Raw genomic sequence first — 18,459 nt, 5'->3', positions numbered from 1 at the left:
TTAAGAGGGAGTTATCTTTAAAAAAAAACCACTAGTGTCTTCTGTAGACTCCCCCTAAATCTATCCTTGCTTCATTTCTCTTCCATCTTCCTTTTTTGTAGTGCTTGCAGGCTTGTTCTCAGCCAAGATAAGACTCACTTTTATGAATGTAATCTAATGGTTCCTCTATCCTTTCTACTGCCATGTATGAACATGACACATGGGTGCCTTGCAAAAGCTCCAAAGAAATGCTAGAGGCCAATGGGATGGTTCTGTAAGCCACACAGCATATTACTACACACTGCATCCCACACAATACTAGACTTCCTTAGATATATAGGAAAGGAAAGGAACCTCTTGTGCAAGCACTTGAGTCATTGCTGACTCCTAGAGGGACGCCTGCTTTCGCTGACATTTTCTTGGCAGACTTTGTAGCGGGGTGGTTTGCCATTGCCTTCCCCAGTCACAGTTACCTTTCCCCCAGCAAGCTGGGTACTCATTTTACCGACCTCGGAAGGATGGAAGGCTGAGTCGACCTGAGCTGGCTACCTGAGAACCAGCTTCCGCTGGGATCGAACTCAGGCCGTGGGGAGAGTTTTGGCTGCAGTAACGCCCTAACGTTTGAAAAATGCACATTAAAATGTGTGCTTTTGAAAAATGCACACAAGCATCCTTTAGAAGAAAGTGTAGATTTCGAAGATGTGCACAATTAATGCATACATTTGGATAAATATGCATTAAAAATGCACAATTTTTTTATGCAAAAAGAAAACAACAACAAACACAATCTGAAATGGACACAAAACAAAACGAATTTCAAGATGGAATTTGCAGAACTTTGATGAGCTCAAGTTTAGCTTGTATACACATCCCTATCCCCAACTCATAGGATTAAAACTCTCAAGGGTTCTCTGGGAAGAATAAATGTCTATAAATGAGAGGCACAGTGTAAGTTGTATTAAACAGTGCATTAATCCCAGGGATGATGCCAAATGTGTAGCTATTTAAATCCATAATAACAAATGTATCATGCTAGAGAATAGATAACCAAGTGAATTTCCAGGACATAAAAAAAAGATTTATGTCCACTGAGTGAAAGAAAAGTGTGTGCTAGTTCATTATGTGTTGTAGCAAAAATCCATATTGTTATACTTTCAAAAACAAACAAACCTAAAAGTAAAGTAAATAGAAAGTAAATAGAAAGCAATGTTCTAATTAAATACTAGTTAGGTGACAGAGAGATGAATGAGTGATCCTCCATTGTTAGGAAAAGCTGGTGATGCCCAGAAAAGGAAAATTCACCTAAGCAAATGCAATGCAAGACAAGTCAAACTTATTTATTGCATGACCCAAAAGGTCATCACAATAACAAGAATGCCACTGTTAAAATGTAGCACATCATAATCACACTACTTATAAACCTTATATGGAGATCAACTACATTAAAATGACCAAATACAATGATTTAACCATTTTAAAAAAGAAATATGCATTACTAGTGTCATGCACTATTACTGATTCCTTTACCTGGAGCATAAAATTGTAAACATAACCAAAGGATAAATCGAAGGGAGGCTTGTGATATGGTGACATGAAGCGGTGATTGTATTCTGTACAAAAAGAAGGCTTTTATTACACAGATTTGAGCTGCAGTCCTATGCATACTTTCATAGGATCCTGGGCATACATTACGGAGTAGATCTGCTTGGGAGTGTACTGTTAATGTATTATTTCAGATAATTCCAAGAAATTGAATAGAATATGCATAATGTACTTTTTTAAATAACCCCCCTGACATATTGCATTTATATATGTATATTCTGTTATTATTTTATTCATTTTTTATTCATTTTAGGGTCTTCAAGGCAATCCAGGACTTCCTGGTGTAGCAGGGCCTGCTGGACCTTCTGTAAGTGTGTAATGTCATCCTTACCAGTTAACTCAATAAACACAGAGGGGATCTATACTCTTATATGAACATTGACATACACTTCAATGTTTTCACAGGCATTGAATGTTTTATTCTTGAACGATATAAAACGTAGCTTGTTTTAAAACGTTTACTTACGTTTTCTCTTTTGGTGGGAATGCATTCCTTTCGGCCACACTGAGAAAATACATCTGTTTCTTCTGCAAATTTTCCCTCCCACTTCCTCTTCTCTCTGCTTCAATTGCTCCTCCTCCGTATTATGTTAGGCAACTGCACCTGCGTTTAGAATTCAAACTGTTTGGACGGGATTGTATTACTTTTGTATTACTATTGTATTACTATTGGGTGGGAGCTGGGGGAGGGTGTATATGTGAGAAGAGTGTGAGCTTCCTCCTCCTTTTTATTTCTTTTATTTTGCCTGTGAGGTGCCACTGCCTCCTATTGGACACTGTCCCACCTCTGTCCTGCTCTTCCCGCTCCGTGGCTGCCTCGACTCAGTAACTGCCACAGGGTGCAGTGGGCTTCTTTCTTTTTCTGTTCTCCCCCCAATTCCTACTCCTTGGGTTCTGAGGGTGTCAGTGGCTGAGGCAGGCAAAGGGAGTGCGATTCGCTCGCCTTCAACCGAAGCCATGAGCAACTGAGTTCTCTCTCTCTCTGTGTGTGTGTGTGTGTGAGAGAGAGAGAGAGAGAGAGAGAGGGAGAGAGAGAGAGAGCGGGACAGAGGGAGGCAAGGAAGGAGGAGAGCAAGGTGGGGGAGGAGAGGGGAAGGAGAGAGGAGAAGCTGCTTAGCGAGCAACTCCCAGCAGCACGCCACAGACTCGTAAACGGGGAGAGAATGAGAGCGCGAAAGCAGCACCAGCCTTCCTCAGCTCAGGCACCAGCCTTCCCCAACCTGGTGCCTTCCTGATCTTTTGGACCACAACTCCCAGCATTCCTCACTATTGGTTCTGCTAGGTAGGGCTAATGGGAGTTGAAGTCCAAGGCTTCACAGAAAAAAATGGCTGCAACTTTGGGCAAGGAAATTAAATAAACACGCCCCCCAGGAATGCAATTGGCTAATTAAGAAGTAAAGGAAAGCTAATTAATATGATGAAATCGGCTACATCATAACAAATACAATGAGCTATTTCAGAAAAGTTCAAAATAAAAACCGGAGAAAAGACCTCAATGAAACATCAAAACCTGAATGTCATGTGGCATAATACTATGAAACGCACACTTAAAACCGGTAAGACACGTTCTAACTAGACTAGTGTAGATCGGGCCCCAGTGACTTACAGCTTTAGAACTACCTTTTTTGTTGATAAGGCCTGAATAGGGAGGGTCCTGCTAAACTGAGTGGAAGTTGTTCAGCAGCAGTGCTTGGTTGAATGTAACCCCCACTGCCAGTATTTCTTGGTGTGTGTTTTAACCTAATAATTGTTAAACATGTTAAGGTTGTTGAAACTGGAACAAGCAGGACCTGGGGAGGAAGTAATATCTGTGATGAGCTCTTTCCGCGATAACTCCCATTTGAGCTGGTCATGCGACTGTATAGCTCTACGTTGGCAATTTTATGAAACTTAACAGAACATCAAACAATGCAGCAGAGTGAGAAACCATTTTGGATAAAGAACCAATTGACTATACCAGAAAGAAATTGGACTTGGCATCTATTTCGTGTAAACATTCCCACTCTGTGTCTGTTTGTCTGTCTGTCTGTTTGCCTCTCTCTCTCTCTTTGACAAAAGCAGATGAGAAGGAATTAGCAAAGGCATGAGGGCGTTGTTGTGGTCCAGATCAGGCCTCATCTCCTTGAGACCCACTATACCAAATGCAGCCCACTAGTTATGGATGGTGGATCACCAAGGGCTCACCCAACCTCTCATTTATGTTCCAGGGGGTGGTGTCAAAGATCTGGCAGGCTACAGTACATGGCTGATGGGATCTTTTTGGTTTGGTGGGTCACAAATAATGCAGGCTTTCTACAAGGTGGCAAGAGGACAGTGCATAGGTAAATTATGGAATTCACTACCACAAGATGTAGTGATGGGCACCAATTTGGATGGGGGGGGGTTAGAATTCCTGGAGGAGAAGGCTAGCAATGGCTACTAGCCCTGATGGTTATATGCTACCTCCAGTATCTGAGGCAGTAAGCCTGTGTGCACCAGTTGCTTGGGAACATGGGTGGGAGAGTACTGCTGCACCATGTCCTGCTTTGTTGGTCCCTTGTTGACAGCTGGTTGGCCACTGTGTAAAAAGAGTGCTGGACTAGATGGACCCTTGGTCTGATCCAGCATGACACTTCTTATGTTCTTATGAGGGTGATAGTACTTCTATCCCTCTTTTAGTGCAATTGTCATTTTCCTTACCTTCACTTGGTTGTATTTGATGCAGCTCAAGGAGACTTCTGAAAGATGGACTCTCTGCCCCCCCCCTTTTCCTCCCTGAAGCCCCCTGTATGCCTCCAAAAGCCTCACCTGAGGGTTGGGTACTCTTAAGAAAGACCTGGGATGTGAGGTAGAAGGAGGGAATCAGGTAAAATTGGGTGGAGGCATGTTAGGCCAGTGATGCCTCAATCCTCAAGATAGGCTTTGGGTGTGTGTGCAAGAGGCTGTAGTAGTTACGAGGGGGTAGCAAATTCCCTTTACAGGAGCTTCTTTGCACTCCTGCTGTGCTGGATAAAATCCACTGTTCTTAATGTGTAATAAACAACATCTGAGCATTGCAGTTGACATTTGAGCAGTCATGATAGTATCAGAAGATGTCAGTATCAAGTCACTGTAGATAGCTTTCCAAAGGGGGTGGTGGGTGGAAATGCAATCAGAAACTCGCCCACCCTATATTTGAAAAATGTTTCACACGCCATCGGCATACCAGTAGGATGCAACAGTTATAACAGAAGTATAATGGTAACATCTAGATTGGATTATTACAAGGCTCTCTGCATGGAGTTACCTTTGAAGAGTCTTTGGAAACTTCAGCTGGTCCAGAATATGACAGCAAGAATGTTGGTAGGCGCTCATCCTGGGATCGTATTACACCTATCCTGCAATGCCTTCACCTGGCTGGTGAAGACTCTTTTATTCTGGAAGGGTTTTGTGTTGCCAGGTTGCTAATGTGTTTTAGCTGGAGAGTGTGTTTTATCTGCCTTGCTTGTCTCTTATTGTGTTTTAGCAATACTGTTATTTTAAATTTTGATGTTCTGACTTGAATTGCATCCGCAGTGCATTTTCAGTAGCAGCCGGAGGGACTAGTAATCACACATAGACAGCTCTTGGGTTAAAATTGACCACAACCTTCCTTGGGCTCAACTTACATAGGTTTGCTGTGGTATAGGGCTGGACCCAATCACTGGGCAGCCTGACTGCTGGCCAGTTTTCCACCTGCTGGGAGTAACATTGGGAAAGATGGGATTTTCAAACCAACCACCAGTGTGCACTGATCATGTAGGCTGCTCCTGGTACCTGGGTGTGCGGCAGGCATGGCAGCCCCTGAGCTAAGCTAGGGTGTTGCCACCATACTCCACGATCCCTTTCAGGGACCCTCCTGCTTTTGATGAGTGGTATGCCATAGACCCCGCTCTTCCTAAACTGGAACTGAGAAGTTGTGACAGAGCCAGTATGGCATAGTGTTGCACTGGGAGTCGGGAGATCTGGGTTCTAGTCCCCACTCAGCCATGGAAACCCGCTGAGTGACTTTGGGCCAGTCACAGACTCTCAGCGCAACCTACCTCACAGGGTTGTTGTTGTGAGGATAACATGGAGAAGAGGAGGAAGGTTATGTATGCCACCTTGGGTTCCTTGGAGGAAAAAAGGCGGGATATAAATGCAATTAATTAATTAATACTAAAGATACAATAGTATTATAAAAGATGTTGGTATGAGGAAAGCAAAATCTCCACTGCACCAAATCTAATTACACATGTGGGTAAAATTCCTTTCTTCCCCAAAAAAGTGGTCGCTGACCTGTATCCATAAAACTGGAAGTACAGTAACCATAGGGAGGGTCAGTGGGGAAATTGACAGGAAATGGGCAGTGCTGTTTTGAGAGGGGCTTCTTTATATTCCTCAGGAATGGACTGGAGAGGGAACTCTCTCTCCCGGTTCCTCCCCCAGAGACTCCGCCCCTAGAAAGAAAGTAGCATTGCTGATTGGTCCTGGGCCTCCTCCTAGCCAGCCACATGGCCATGCAGCATTCTAGGTTGCTAACTGTGCTACAGAAGGAAAAGGAGGACTCCCCTTTTGTGCCACACCCCGCATAGGGTGCAAATGGCGCACCTGAAGAGCAGGGACCCATACTTATTATAAGCCACTCAGAATATCAGAAGGTGGGGTATAAAGCTTTATATAAATAAATCAACAACCTTGGACAAAAAAATGTGAACTTGCTTTAAATGATTTTTAAAATGTGAGCTACACAATATTTTAACTTTTACATAATGTGAATCAATCCTATGTGTTGTAGGGGGCGGTAGGAAGACCTGGGCAGCCAGGCTCACCAGGAACAAAAGGTGACAAGGTATGTCTTTCTGTCATATAATATGCCTAAAACCTTTTATACTGTTCGTTTATTGAGCTTCCTTTTCTCAAAGCCAATTAAATGGAAAATTGTCCATCCAGACATAAATCTAGCTTAGATCAAATTATAAAGTTTTTGCAAATGTCAAGAGTCAAAGATTCAATAAGACAGTTTTTTTTAAAAAAAAAATCACACTGCACATAAATACATACTTTATTCTGGTTTTGTCTTGTCGGCGCTTCCTGCAAACATCTTTTGTTTCAGGAAACCTTCCTTGATGGACCAGCCACAATTTTTACTGGTATTCTGTTTTTTTAAAATACCAAATTGTTAGTATGGTCTTTTATTCTTTTATCTTTTACTGTTCAGCACTCCAGAATCTGTTTAGATGTGGAGCGGTATATAAATGTTGTAAATAAATAATTAAATAGAGGCACAGATTATTTTTTTACCAGATGGTGATTTTACTGTGCAAGTTCAGAGCTTATAGCAATCATTGAGGTCTATGATGTTTAACTGCAGGTCCATCAGGCCAAGCATAGCCTCCTTGCCATGCATAAGGCCACTAGGGGTTTGATAAAATATGGGGTTACCCAACACCTGGAAGGCCACAATAACTGTTTGGTGAGCCCTGTTTATTTTTGTGGGGCAGAAATTGTGCAGGATTGTTTTCCTACTTCCATCTGAAAGAGGAGAGGGTCCATAGCTAAGAGGCCCAAAGAGGGGCCTAGGTTAGGAACATAAGAAACTGCCCTTACACTGAGTCAGACTATTGGTCCATCTACCCAAGGATTGCTGACACTGATTGGCAGTGGCTCCCCGGAGTTTCAGGCAGAAATGTTTCCTAGCCTTACCTGGAGAAGCTGGGAATTGGACCTGGGACTTCCTGCATATAAAGCAGATGTCACTGAGCCATGACATTTCCAGCTAAAGGGTTCATATACCCTTAGACCCTAGAGCGTCACTGCCAGTCAGAGTATGCAATACTGAGCTAGAAGGTCAAGGGGTCTGACCTGGTAGAAAGCAGCTTATTATGAAGGCTGCAACCAACTTGTACACTTGTTTCCATTCACACTAGGAAGGTTTTTTGGATGAATAATGGTGTCACATACAATAGGAACAGGAAAGTTTACAATGGAGATGCCTTCCCAGTCTCACATGCCAGAAGCTTCACTGAATGTGTTTTGAACTTTGGCTATTGGGCTTCATCTATTAGGCAGTATAAAAATGTAATAAATCAATTATAATGTAATAAATAATGTAGGTCCAATAGCCCAAGGCTCCTGCCCTGCCCTGCCCCATTTGGTCATGTTTTCCATCCTTGCGTTATGCCACTTGCTATGAACACCAGTCCTGGTAAACATGCTTTCAATCTGTTGATTGTTCCTGAGTAGGAAACCAGACAACTGCAAGAACATTGATTTCCCCACCAATGTTATTCAGCAATCCTGCTAGCTGAAAGCTCCTTGCGCCAAACAATCATTCATGTATAATATTTGAGCCATTTGATCAACATGTTGCAAACACCAAAATCAGGGACCTCAAATAGGTATGTTAATGCAATAATTAGTTCTGAGTGTGCTAAAAGTAGACGAGCTTACAAGAACCTTAAGTTTAGAGTGTTCTGAAGGTTCTGATGTCAACAGCACCCAGGGCTCCCACAACCCATCTGTGGTTCCAAACCCTACATTTGGTGATCAGAATCCAAGGCAACTGAAATACTCGCCCACCACAATCTGTTTGATATTATAGATGAATCACCATCAGTGCAACTTGTTTCAAGAAAAAAATGAACCTTTGGTTTTGTTTGATACATTTGATACATGATGAATTGTATATGTTATAGGGTGGTTCAAGAGATGGGCAAACCCCCCCATGTCCTGTTCATGTTCTGCTCAACGGACACCGCTGGTTGCCAAACCCTGGCCACACAATCCAGGGAGAAGAGGTTTTTTATCCATGAACTGCAATTTTGCAGAGAATGTTTACAAAATTCACAATTTGTACAAATTCACAGCTATAAATAGCACAATTTGTGCAAAATGGCAGGTGTAAGGGACCATTTATGCCAGATTTTTTTGCGCAAATTGCACTATTTATGATTGAATTTGCGCAAATTGAAGTTTCTTTAAATATTCCGACATACAATTTTGTGCAAATCTGAATTTGCACAAATCACGATTTGCACACACAGGCAGGAAATCACAAATTTGCCAATTCAAGAATCTGCAAGCTGGCATTGAGGGGGCTGAGCTAGTGAAAACTCGCTGAGTTCCACCGCCAAACTGGATTCCTCTGACATCCCTAGCTAGTTTTTTTTTTAAAAGAAAATTAAAATGTTGTCTTTAACAGACTAGTCCCTTCTTTTCCCAGTCTTTATACTCTGTAATAACCTGTCAGCCAAATTCTGTGTTACACAGTGAAGCAGCCACTGATAGTTCCTTATAGCACACACAAAGGGCTGTCATTGCAAACCTGTCCCTTGAATCTGATGAAGTACTGCAAGTAAAGGACTGGGAGATTTTTTGGTCCTTTAATTGCATAAGTCTGTCCCATTTGCTGGAACAGAATGCAGTTTAGTGTTTAGCCATTGCAGTGCATTGCACAGAAATGTCACTAGAGAGGGTAGTTTATATGAAAACTTTTAAGTTCTTATAAAAAAAGATACTGATAAACATACATGTTACTTACCTTATGCTGCAAAAGACATTTGTGAAACAGAAGAAGAGTGAGCTGAAAATCTTTGTCATTGCAGTCTGTAATATAACGCATTGAGCTTGGGCTACAAATCAGGAGGCCCACAGCAAATTCACTTCTCCTGTGCACTTGCTCGGCTATCTTGGGTAGGATATGCTCTATCAGCCTCACACTGGCCTAAATGACAGAGTTGTTGCAAGGATTGCAACAAGCTATTATATGTGAAAAGCTTGGAATACTCTACAGACATACATAAATATGGATGGATCCAGAGATCCGGTGAGCAGAGTTCTACTCAAGGAGCCTCTTGCTCACAGAAGGAGAAGGGAGGGAATTTGGGGCATTTCTCTTATGTCCTCTGAACCCTCTGGAGCAGTATGGGAGGTAGCACAGGAGGTTGCAGGGGGAAGGGGGCGTTGGTGAAAATGGCTTCCCCATCCCCTTCCATGAGCAGTAACCTGTGTTGAGTCATCAGCTTTTCGGCAAATGAAAGGGAGCCTTTCTGTTTGTGGGAAGGTTACTCCAAGTTCAAGACAGTTAGGTTAAGGAAAAATGGTGGCTCCAGTTCTATTCTGTGCATATAATCAGTCTGTTCACATTTGTATTGCATGGCGTAGGTATTCATAGTCTCTTGTTCTCACTGTGGTGCAGGGGAACGAGGGCACTGCTGGGAAGCCTGGACCTCCTGGACCACCTGTAAGTGAAATGTATGATGCTACAAATGTCTAGGGTCCTAAACGAGTTTGGAAGCCTGCCCACTGATTGCAGTGGAACAAATTTCCAAGGGAGCATGCTGAGACTTGCAGCATCGCGGATTTGTTCTGGAGTGAACTTCTGTAGCAGAGATGCAGAACCTCCTTCAGCTGGAGGACCAAATTCCATTTCGGAGGAGCTCTTGGGGAGGGGTCACATTCCGGTGCTGTACCATGCCAAAGGGCCGAGAAACCAAGCCTACCAGCTTCTTTTAGTGTACAGCCCTTTCTGCCAGGGACTAAGCCTTAGGAGAGGCATTTCAACCTTTTAAATTGGGAAAAGAGGAACTACACCAAGCCACCACCACCACCAATCGGTGGTTGGGGAGAAAGAGGTGGAGCCAGGTGTGGCCTTCAAGAGATCCCCAGAGGGCCCCATTGCAATCCCCAGAGGGCTGGGCTTAGAGGTTCTGCATCCCCTGCTCTGTAGGAAAAGTTTGTTTCTCACATTGTTGCATCAGGTGGGAGTTCATTTGGGTTTGTGCCTTATAGGAGATTAGAGTTCATTGTTCTGAATGTTAGGTTTGATGATGATGATCTTCCCTTTTTCAGGGCGTTCCATACAATGAAAGAAATGGCATGAGCAGCTTATATAAACTACAGGTATTTAATATTCCCTAAACCAGAATTCTGTGGTTATAATTCGTTTGGCAAGAATTCAAATCCAGTGTTCTTTCATTGCAGGGGGGAGCCAATGCTGCCAGTTATGCTGGTCCACCTGGGGCTCCCGTGAGTAACACATCATTACAGTCTACGGGATTGATCTGAATGTACATTCAGATCAAGTTCCAGAAGTTGCACAGACCTTCTTCATTTCTTTCTTAGAGCGATAAAGATTGAGATGAGCGCTAGAGTCGGATGTAATAAGCCTGTTCAATTTTTGAGTGAAAATAAAACTGTCCGCGTTGTAATGCCTTTATACAAAACTACGGTGCAACCGCACTTAGAATAGCGTGTGCAGTTCTAGTCGCCACTCCCCGAAAGGGATATTGTAGAGTGGGAGAAGAGAATCAGACAATTTCACGGAGGGTGATGCTCTTGCTGATTACCAGTCATGATGGCTCTACATTGCCTCTAGTATCAGAGGGAATATGTCCTTCAATGCCAGTTGCTGGGAATGATGCCCCCTTATGTTTCAGCATGGCAGAGAAGTGGGTTACAAATGTAATAAATGCATAGGTAATAAATAAATAAAACAATATTTTGTGTAATCTGTCTTTCAGGGGCCCAAAGGTGATACTGGAGCAGTGGTATGTCACCGATTAAAATGTATCTTAAACATTTGATAGCATGGGAAGATGGGTTTTCACCAAATATTCCTTCAACCTACCTTGTTTCAGAGTTATTTTCTAATTCAAGGGAAAATGTAACTTATAATATTGAAATTCAATTCCCTATTGGTACAAGAAGTCTTGAGTTTGTTTAGTTAATGAGACATAGTGCGGTGCTTATATGTTTCATTAACCTGTCTCGGAGGCCTGATGTAGGAAGGATGTATGATTGACAGACTGGCAGGTCTACTTAAAAACTATGTTCTGCCTCGCTGTGACAGCTTCTGAGGCTGGTGAGTGACATGATCTCTCCTCTTCAAAGCACCTAAGCTATGCAAATGAAATCCCAATTGTGGACCCACTCCACAAGATGGGGCTCACTGGTGACCCCTGGAGCTTCCTGCTCCTCCCCCTTGTGATTGGTGCCAATTTCCTTGTCCTTTCTGAGCATGCAAGCAATGAGGAGATGAAGCTGCAGCAGCCTCCACTTGCTTTCTGCTCTCCTTCTGAGCATTTGTGCAGATTGGAGCCCAAGGGAATGGGCAAGCAAATGGGCAGTGGTAACCATGGTGAGGAGATGGGCCCACTCAGGGATGAGGGGCCCAATGAGAAGACCTTGCCAAAGGCCTCCCAAAACCTAGCACTGTCAGTTCAGAGTAACTATGAAACTATATAAGAGTACATAATACAATGTTTTATTTAGGGAAGTGCTAATGAGAGTCTGAGAATAAATCTAGTACTTGGTTTTCCAGTAAACACTTTCAAAGGCTTAGTTCTCATTGAGGAGTAAATAAATCTTTTTGTGCTGTGTCACTTCAAGCTGCAAGTGAGAGTGCTGGTTACTGAAAATACCATACCAAAATAATAATAATAATAATAATAATAATAATAATAATAATAATAACAACAACAACAACAACAACAACAAATATTTTCACATAGGAAATTCGTTTGCAAGAGATCAGACTAGGCTAGAACCCATCTCCTTGACATCTAGTTTTCTATGTGGAGAAAATTATTTGTATATGGTAGAACATTTAATCCTAGGAGCCCAATCTGCAATATGCAGTAATATAGCCCAGAGACAAGTTTACAACCTATGTGAGAAGTAAGTTTCTGTCATTGGATCGAAATTGGGTAAGAGCTGACCTTGATGAGGCATACTCATCAAAGGATTCATCCATCCCTGACTAGGATTTTTAATCAAAACTGAAATGTTTATTCAGAAAATAAGCACATTCTGAACTGGGAGCAAGATTTATTCCCAAATCATTAAAACACTCAATGGGGCAAAAATTGTCATCTCCAAGTAAACAACGCGCCTAGCAGCTTGTGAAATTTTCTCAGATTGGGTGCTTAACTTTATTGACTGAAGATGCAGAAGTCTTAAGTAATAACCTTTTCCTTCCCAAGGGCGAGCCAGGCCCAATGGGACTACCAGGACTAGAAGGACTTGCTGGAGCAAAGGTATGATTTCAAAACTGACCTAAGAGGTTTGAGTACGTTAATGATGATTGCCATTGATCCCTCCCTTGCAAATTGGTATTAGTATTGGTAAGGAAAGGCTTCCTTACTGAAATGGTATACTACTGGACAGCAAAACTAAAGTTCTACTATGTAACAAAATTGAATATTTTAGGCAAACTGATGCCTAAACTGATGTGTTGTGTAGCTGTCATGCGCACTAGTTGTAGCTGTTTGCTCATGGGGAACTTCCACTAAACTGTGGGAAGGGAGGAGGTGGAGGCGCCATGCTGCAGCTGTGACACCTTAGAAAAGCTGGGTGCTGTTTCTCTGGCAAATGGCAAAAGTGCTGGTCCTGCAACTTCTCATTGGTGCCCTGTTATGCTCAGCACTGGTAGATTACAGCCTATGAATCCATCTTCAATGGAAATGTGAATTCAAGTTTATAGCTAGGATATTTTGTTGGTGTTTTTAGAGAGAAGCTTGTTTTCCAGTCTTCCCAAATCATATCAATGTTCTCTTCCACCATTATTTTAGCAACTTGTTTGATAAAATGGAGAGGAGGAAGAGGAGGACTATTTATTTATTTATTTATTTATTACATTTCTATACCGCCCGATAGCCAGAGCTCTCTGGGCGGTTCACAAAAATTAAAAACATTCAAAGTATAAAACAACAGTATAAAACCATAATATAAAATACAATATAAAAGCTCAACCAGATAAAAACAGCAGCAATGCAAAATGTACTTTTAATTATGTACACCGCCTCGGGTTCCTTGGAGGAAAAAGGTGGGCTATGAATGCAATAATAATAATAATAAATCCCTGCTCCAGTTGTTAAAGTGTTTTGTTCTGGTTTCATTCCATGAGGCTATTTTGTCTTCCCCTCTGGCTCCATGTAAATATTTTAAAGGATACCCAACCTTAGCAGAAGCTGCAGTTTTGCATCTGCCACAATCTTTTTTGATGTGAAGTGAACTGTGGGAAACAAAACAGGTAACTGGTTCATTGTCTGTTAGCCGAGTAGTTGCCATTGGTGGGAATGGCCAAGGCAATTCATGAAGCGCAGGTCCCATTATTATAGAGCAAACTAAGCTGAAGTTGACAGCTCATCCAATAACAATCTGCATTCAGCTGAATTCGTTTTGGTGGACTCCCTTATTAGTTTCACTAAAGACAAACCTGGGAAGCAAGTGGGGTTTATCATGGTGGGGTTACTACTCTGTCTTCCTTAAGTGTACTACTGCTGAAGTCACAGAATAATGTACTTATGCAATGAAGTTATTGATCTGCAAAAAGATTTGTATCAGAATTGACTGTAAAACGCAAACTTCTGAGTGCTCTTGTTAATAAGTTCTATAGAACAGGGGTGTTGCACCTCAGGCCTGCAGACTAAATCTGGGTTCTTGAGATGGCCACATCCCCTCCCCTGACCTCACTCCATTTCCCCCCCCCCAACCACTGATTCTTTGGTGGTTTCTTGGCCTTTGCACTTGTTTTCTCCTTATTCTAAAAGGTTGAAATGCCTCTCCTAAGTTTTCATTACTGGCCGTAATAGTTTTAACTTGACATATGCTGGCATTTTGCTCTGTCCCCTTTTTTCCTTTGTCCCAACCCACTACTCAAATGTGGGCCCCTGACGACTTCTCCAGAATTAAATTCAGCCCTCAGGCTGAAAGAAGTTCAACAACCCTCATATAGAATTACCAGTGGACATCAGCTTCCCTCTTGTACACCCCACCAGTTGCTATAGTGATAGCCTGGCAGTCTCAGAGCTCCATTTCTCAGTCAATAGCAACCCTGAACAGTGTGGCAAACTAGACAGTTGCTCCGTATCGTATATTTTTTCTCCTACTTGGCGAACATCTGGATAATGCAAGATTAAAAAGTCTTGGGTGAGGTGAATTACCTCATCATAAGAGTTGCTGTTTAGAATGTCTGTCAGAAACGAAATACCTAGATAAGAATCCATTTCACCAGTGTTGGGAGGGGGAGGTTAATTATAATAAGAAAACTTGTGGCGACTTGGGAAGATACAAAAAAGGGAAAGAAGGCTGAAAATCTCCTCTCCATTGAGTGAGGTGTACTTGAGCACATTGATTTCAATGAGCTTAAGACCGTCTTTGTTCTTTCTATTTGTCTATATACAAAAGCCCAGAGGCCACACAGTGTGTCAGTGGGATTATTCAACCAAATACTCATTAAACTAATTAGGCCTTCTTGCTTCCCATAGTCTCTCAAACTTTTCTTCAAAGCTTTGACCTTGAAGATAGTGTGTGTGTGTGTGTGTGTGTGTGCGCGCGCGTAAGTATTACAATGCAATATATCTTTCTTAGGGCGACCGGGGGCCAGCAGGCACTCCAGGAGTACCAGGGATACCTGTAAGTATGCCACCACAGATCCTGTTTTCATAGTGAAAGAAATAGCATGAATTCCAATACATGGAATTATAATAAACTGCTAGAAAGAGGCAGGCGGGCAGGCAGGCAAAGGCCATCACTAGGTGGACTGTTGCTTCACCCCACAGGGCTATTGCCTTGTGGGAAGAATTCCAGGAAAGAGAGGCAGGCAGGCAAAGTTCCCCTCTGGCCCCTGCTTCATCTGGGCTGTCTCTCCCTTACTTCACAGGGCTTTCTAACCATCAACTGCCCTGTAGGGTGGGTCTTTATGGGCTGTTCTCTTTAATGTTATTTTATAATGGTTTTAATTAATATATCATTGTCTTACATGTAAGCTGCCTATTAGTATCCCTATTGAATTGGATGAAGTTTTCTAACCACCATCATTTCAAATGCCCCTGAAGGTCTTTTAATTCAGGGAGCATTCATTGTTCAGGCTACATAAGCATAATAGTTTCTAACTCATTAAATCAGCTTTAATTGTGGGTAGATGAAATGACTGGTGTTTTTTTCTTAATGTCTACAGGGAAAGCACGGTGCTCCAGGGCCACCAGGGATCCCAGGAGAACCAGTAAGTCCACCTACATTTCAGCATTCACTTGTTGTACTGGCATCCTGGTTGCTTTCAACCACCACAAGGATCTTATCATTATGTTTCCTTTAGGGAGAAAGGGGTCCCATTGGAGACATTGGATTTCCTGGGCCTGAGGGGCCATCTGGAATACCAGTAAGTAATTAACCAATGATCACTTGTATGTCACAGTACAAGGCTTCATCTAGTGCTCTCTATTAATACAATTAAGCAAGAATTTACCATGATCAATGTTCTCAAAGGTACCCTCTTACATGGTATTATAGTATTTATTTATTTATTTATTTATTTATCTGCCCTTCAGGCAAAATGGCTCCCAGGGATTTTACAATCACAAAATACAATAACAACAAAATCACTATAGCAAAACGAAAAAGACAGTCTCACAATAAAAACCAGGAATTAGAAGCAGCAGTTAAAACAATTTTAAGGCTGCAATTCTATACATACTTACCTGGGAGTAAATCCAATTGAATTTAGTGTAACTTACTTCTGAGTAGATGTGGATAGGATTGCACAGTAAAAAGTGTATAAGCCTGGAAAAACAAAAAGGTTTGTGCCTGACACCAAGTGGAAAATAGGGTTGGTGTCCGGCAAGCCTCCATGGAGAGGGAGTTCCATACCTTCATCTTGGATGGCAGGGGCATCTGGAGGAAGTCCACTACAGATTATCTCAATGCATGGGTGGGTTGATAAGGGAACAGTGTTCCTACAGGAACCCAGGTCCCAAGCTATGTAAGACTTAAATGTATCTACCACCAGCACTTTGAATTACGCTCAGAAGTGGAACATAGGAGAACTCAACATTTTGTGCACATTGTGAATGCTAAGGGAGCATGGAGTACTAAGAAGTTAGAAGGAACTGTTAGGTCTTTTAAAAATGCATTTAATCTCCTCCTCCCCCAAATCTTATGTGAAAAATTGTATTACTATATACTTACTATAAAATTACTAGCATTTTACTAATAGGCTATAAATATAAAATATTTACTCCTCTGAGCCATTGAACTATGTGGGTGGGAACTCTCTGTTCCATGTTGGCCTTGGGCATGGAGAGAAATCCAGGTTTGTGTAACCCCAGGTGAGCTATGAAGCTTACAGAGTAGCCATTAGGAAGTCTCTCTCTCTCTTTCTCTCTCTGGCTCAGTTCGGACAGCACGTTAGTCAATGGTAGTTTTAGAACTCCACAGTGGGGGTTTTACACCACTGTTGCGAAACTTGTTGTCTGGCAGGAAACCTCCACGCAACGGTGGCGTTTTTGTGAAAAACACTCCCCACAGAATATCCACGCTGTGCAGAGGAGAGTTCCTGCACAACCGTTATGTTGCATGATGTGTGGCTGGCTCCATGGAGTTTTCCATTGTGTTGAGTTTACTTTTCCCACTAGCTACAGAGTTCCCTGACAAGAGTGGAGAAAGGAGCAAGTACCACTCTAGGAGAGCCACCAGGATTGGGTTTTTTGCAGCAATGGTTGGTGGGATGCCATTGGGAGGAGGGGGGGAGGAACTGCCAATCAAACATCGCATTGGATTTTACTCAATTCCATGGCAGCCCACAGTCACACAATGGTGAAGTTAGAACATGCTGTGTGGGGAGTATCCCCTAAAAACTCAAACACTGAGTTGAGTTTTCATACTGTGTTATCTGAACTGAGCCAGTGTCTCTAATAACCGTGTCAGACCAGTTTTTGAATATATTTTCCCCAGGGCTTTAGGCCTGTGTATGTTCTGTTTCAGAGTTTTACTAAGATACACATAACTGACTCTGCAGATTCAGTCTTATGATGTGTATTGCTTGTAATACCAGAGATCAGAAGCTTTTTTGTAATAATAGAATTATTTCTTTTAGGGCATAAATGGGAAGGATGGATTGCCTGGTCCTCAGGTAGGAAAGTAGTGGTTGGCACATTTTCTGTTACATGTGAAGTATAATTCTTTTGCTTTTGCCCATAGTGGAAGATTGATATCTAAGCTATTTTAGCAAGATGCTTGTGTTCTTAAGAATGTTTTTCCTTTTTCCAGGGTATATTGGGTAAAGCTGGTGACAGAGGCCCCAAAGGAGAACGTGTAAGCTATATTTTTATATCGAGGTTTAATTACATTTTAAAATGAGCATAACTCTGACTGGTGATCCTCCAATCATCTTACAGCCTGCCACTGCCCAAATCATTTGCGCCCATGTTCCACAGGCACTGACAGGCAGAATATTTACAACATCATGGCATATTCTATAAAGGCCCTGCTTCGTTATTGAATCTGCCATTCTTGCATGATTTCCTCCCTCAGCAAATGTGACACCCTTATAATTCTGCCTTAAATGTAGATATGGATCTCATATTCTTAGTTTCAAATGAGTACAATTAGTGCTGATGTGCCATGGTCACATATTTTCTGATATTAGTAGCTTCTACTCTAAAATAGCTAACAATATCTTGAATTCTGTTATTCCCTACACCTTTTCTGAATATAAAGAATTTTTTAGTAATTTTGGGATAGGTGAATGTGAAAGGTTAGATTGCCGGGGTGGGTGGGGGCGGGAATACATAATTAATTGTAAAATACTGACCATAATTTTAATCAAACAAACATTTTATCAAATTAATGTACAGCAGTCTTTTTGGGCGGGGGAGAGACACGTCACTATGCTTTGCTATAGCCTCCCTAAGATCCTTGTGATATAGGGTGGGATACAAATGTCTTAATAAATAAATAAAAGATAAAAAAAATATTCCACCAGCACCACTTCTTTGTATTCAGGTCTTCAATCTGTGTTACTTACTTACTAACTCATTTTTCCTTTCAGTACAGGGTTTAAAATGATGGTGAGGCAAGAGCTATTTATGACATTCTTGTTTAATAACCTCACAATCCTAT

The 18,459-nt window shown here is 41.9% G+C and overlaps 1 protein-coding gene across 1 annotated transcript in view; it reads left to right on the top strand.

Moving 5' to 3' along the window:
- The window catches only part of COL19A1 (collagen type XIX alpha 1 chain), a 214,355-nt gene that overhangs the window by 178,847 nt on the left and 17,049 nt on the right, over nt 1-18,459 (top strand). The window contains exons 31-42 of the mRNA XM_063125809.1: nt 1,835-1,888; nt 6,356-6,409; nt 9,758-9,802; nt 10,411-10,461; nt 10,543-10,587; nt 11,082-11,108; nt 12,543-12,596; nt 14,932-14,976; nt 15,521-15,565; nt 15,659-15,721; nt 17,435-17,470; nt 17,608-17,652. Coding sequence (XP_062981879.1) covers nt 1,835-1,888; nt 6,356-6,409; nt 9,758-9,802; nt 10,411-10,461; nt 10,543-10,587; nt 11,082-11,108; nt 12,543-12,596; nt 14,932-14,976; nt 15,521-15,565; nt 15,659-15,721; nt 17,435-17,470; nt 17,608-17,652 — 564 coding nt within the window. The remainder of the gene's footprint in view (nt 1-1,834; nt 1,889-6,355; nt 6,410-9,757; nt 9,803-10,410; nt 10,462-10,542; nt 10,588-11,081; nt 11,109-12,542; nt 12,597-14,931; nt 14,977-15,520; nt 15,566-15,658; nt 15,722-17,434; nt 17,471-17,607; nt 17,653-18,459) is intronic.

The sequence above is a fragment of the Elgaria multicarinata genome, chromosome 4 (genome assembly GCF_023053635.1).
Source record: "Elgaria multicarinata webbii isolate HBS135686 ecotype San Diego chromosome 4, rElgMul1.1.pri, whole genome shotgun sequence".
NCBI classification, from domain to species: Eukaryota; Metazoa; Chordata; class Lepidosauria; order Squamata; family Anguidae; genus Elgaria; species Elgaria multicarinata.
Note: the sequence above shows the minus strand (reverse complement) of the source record. Positions and strands in the feature narration are given on the sequence as shown.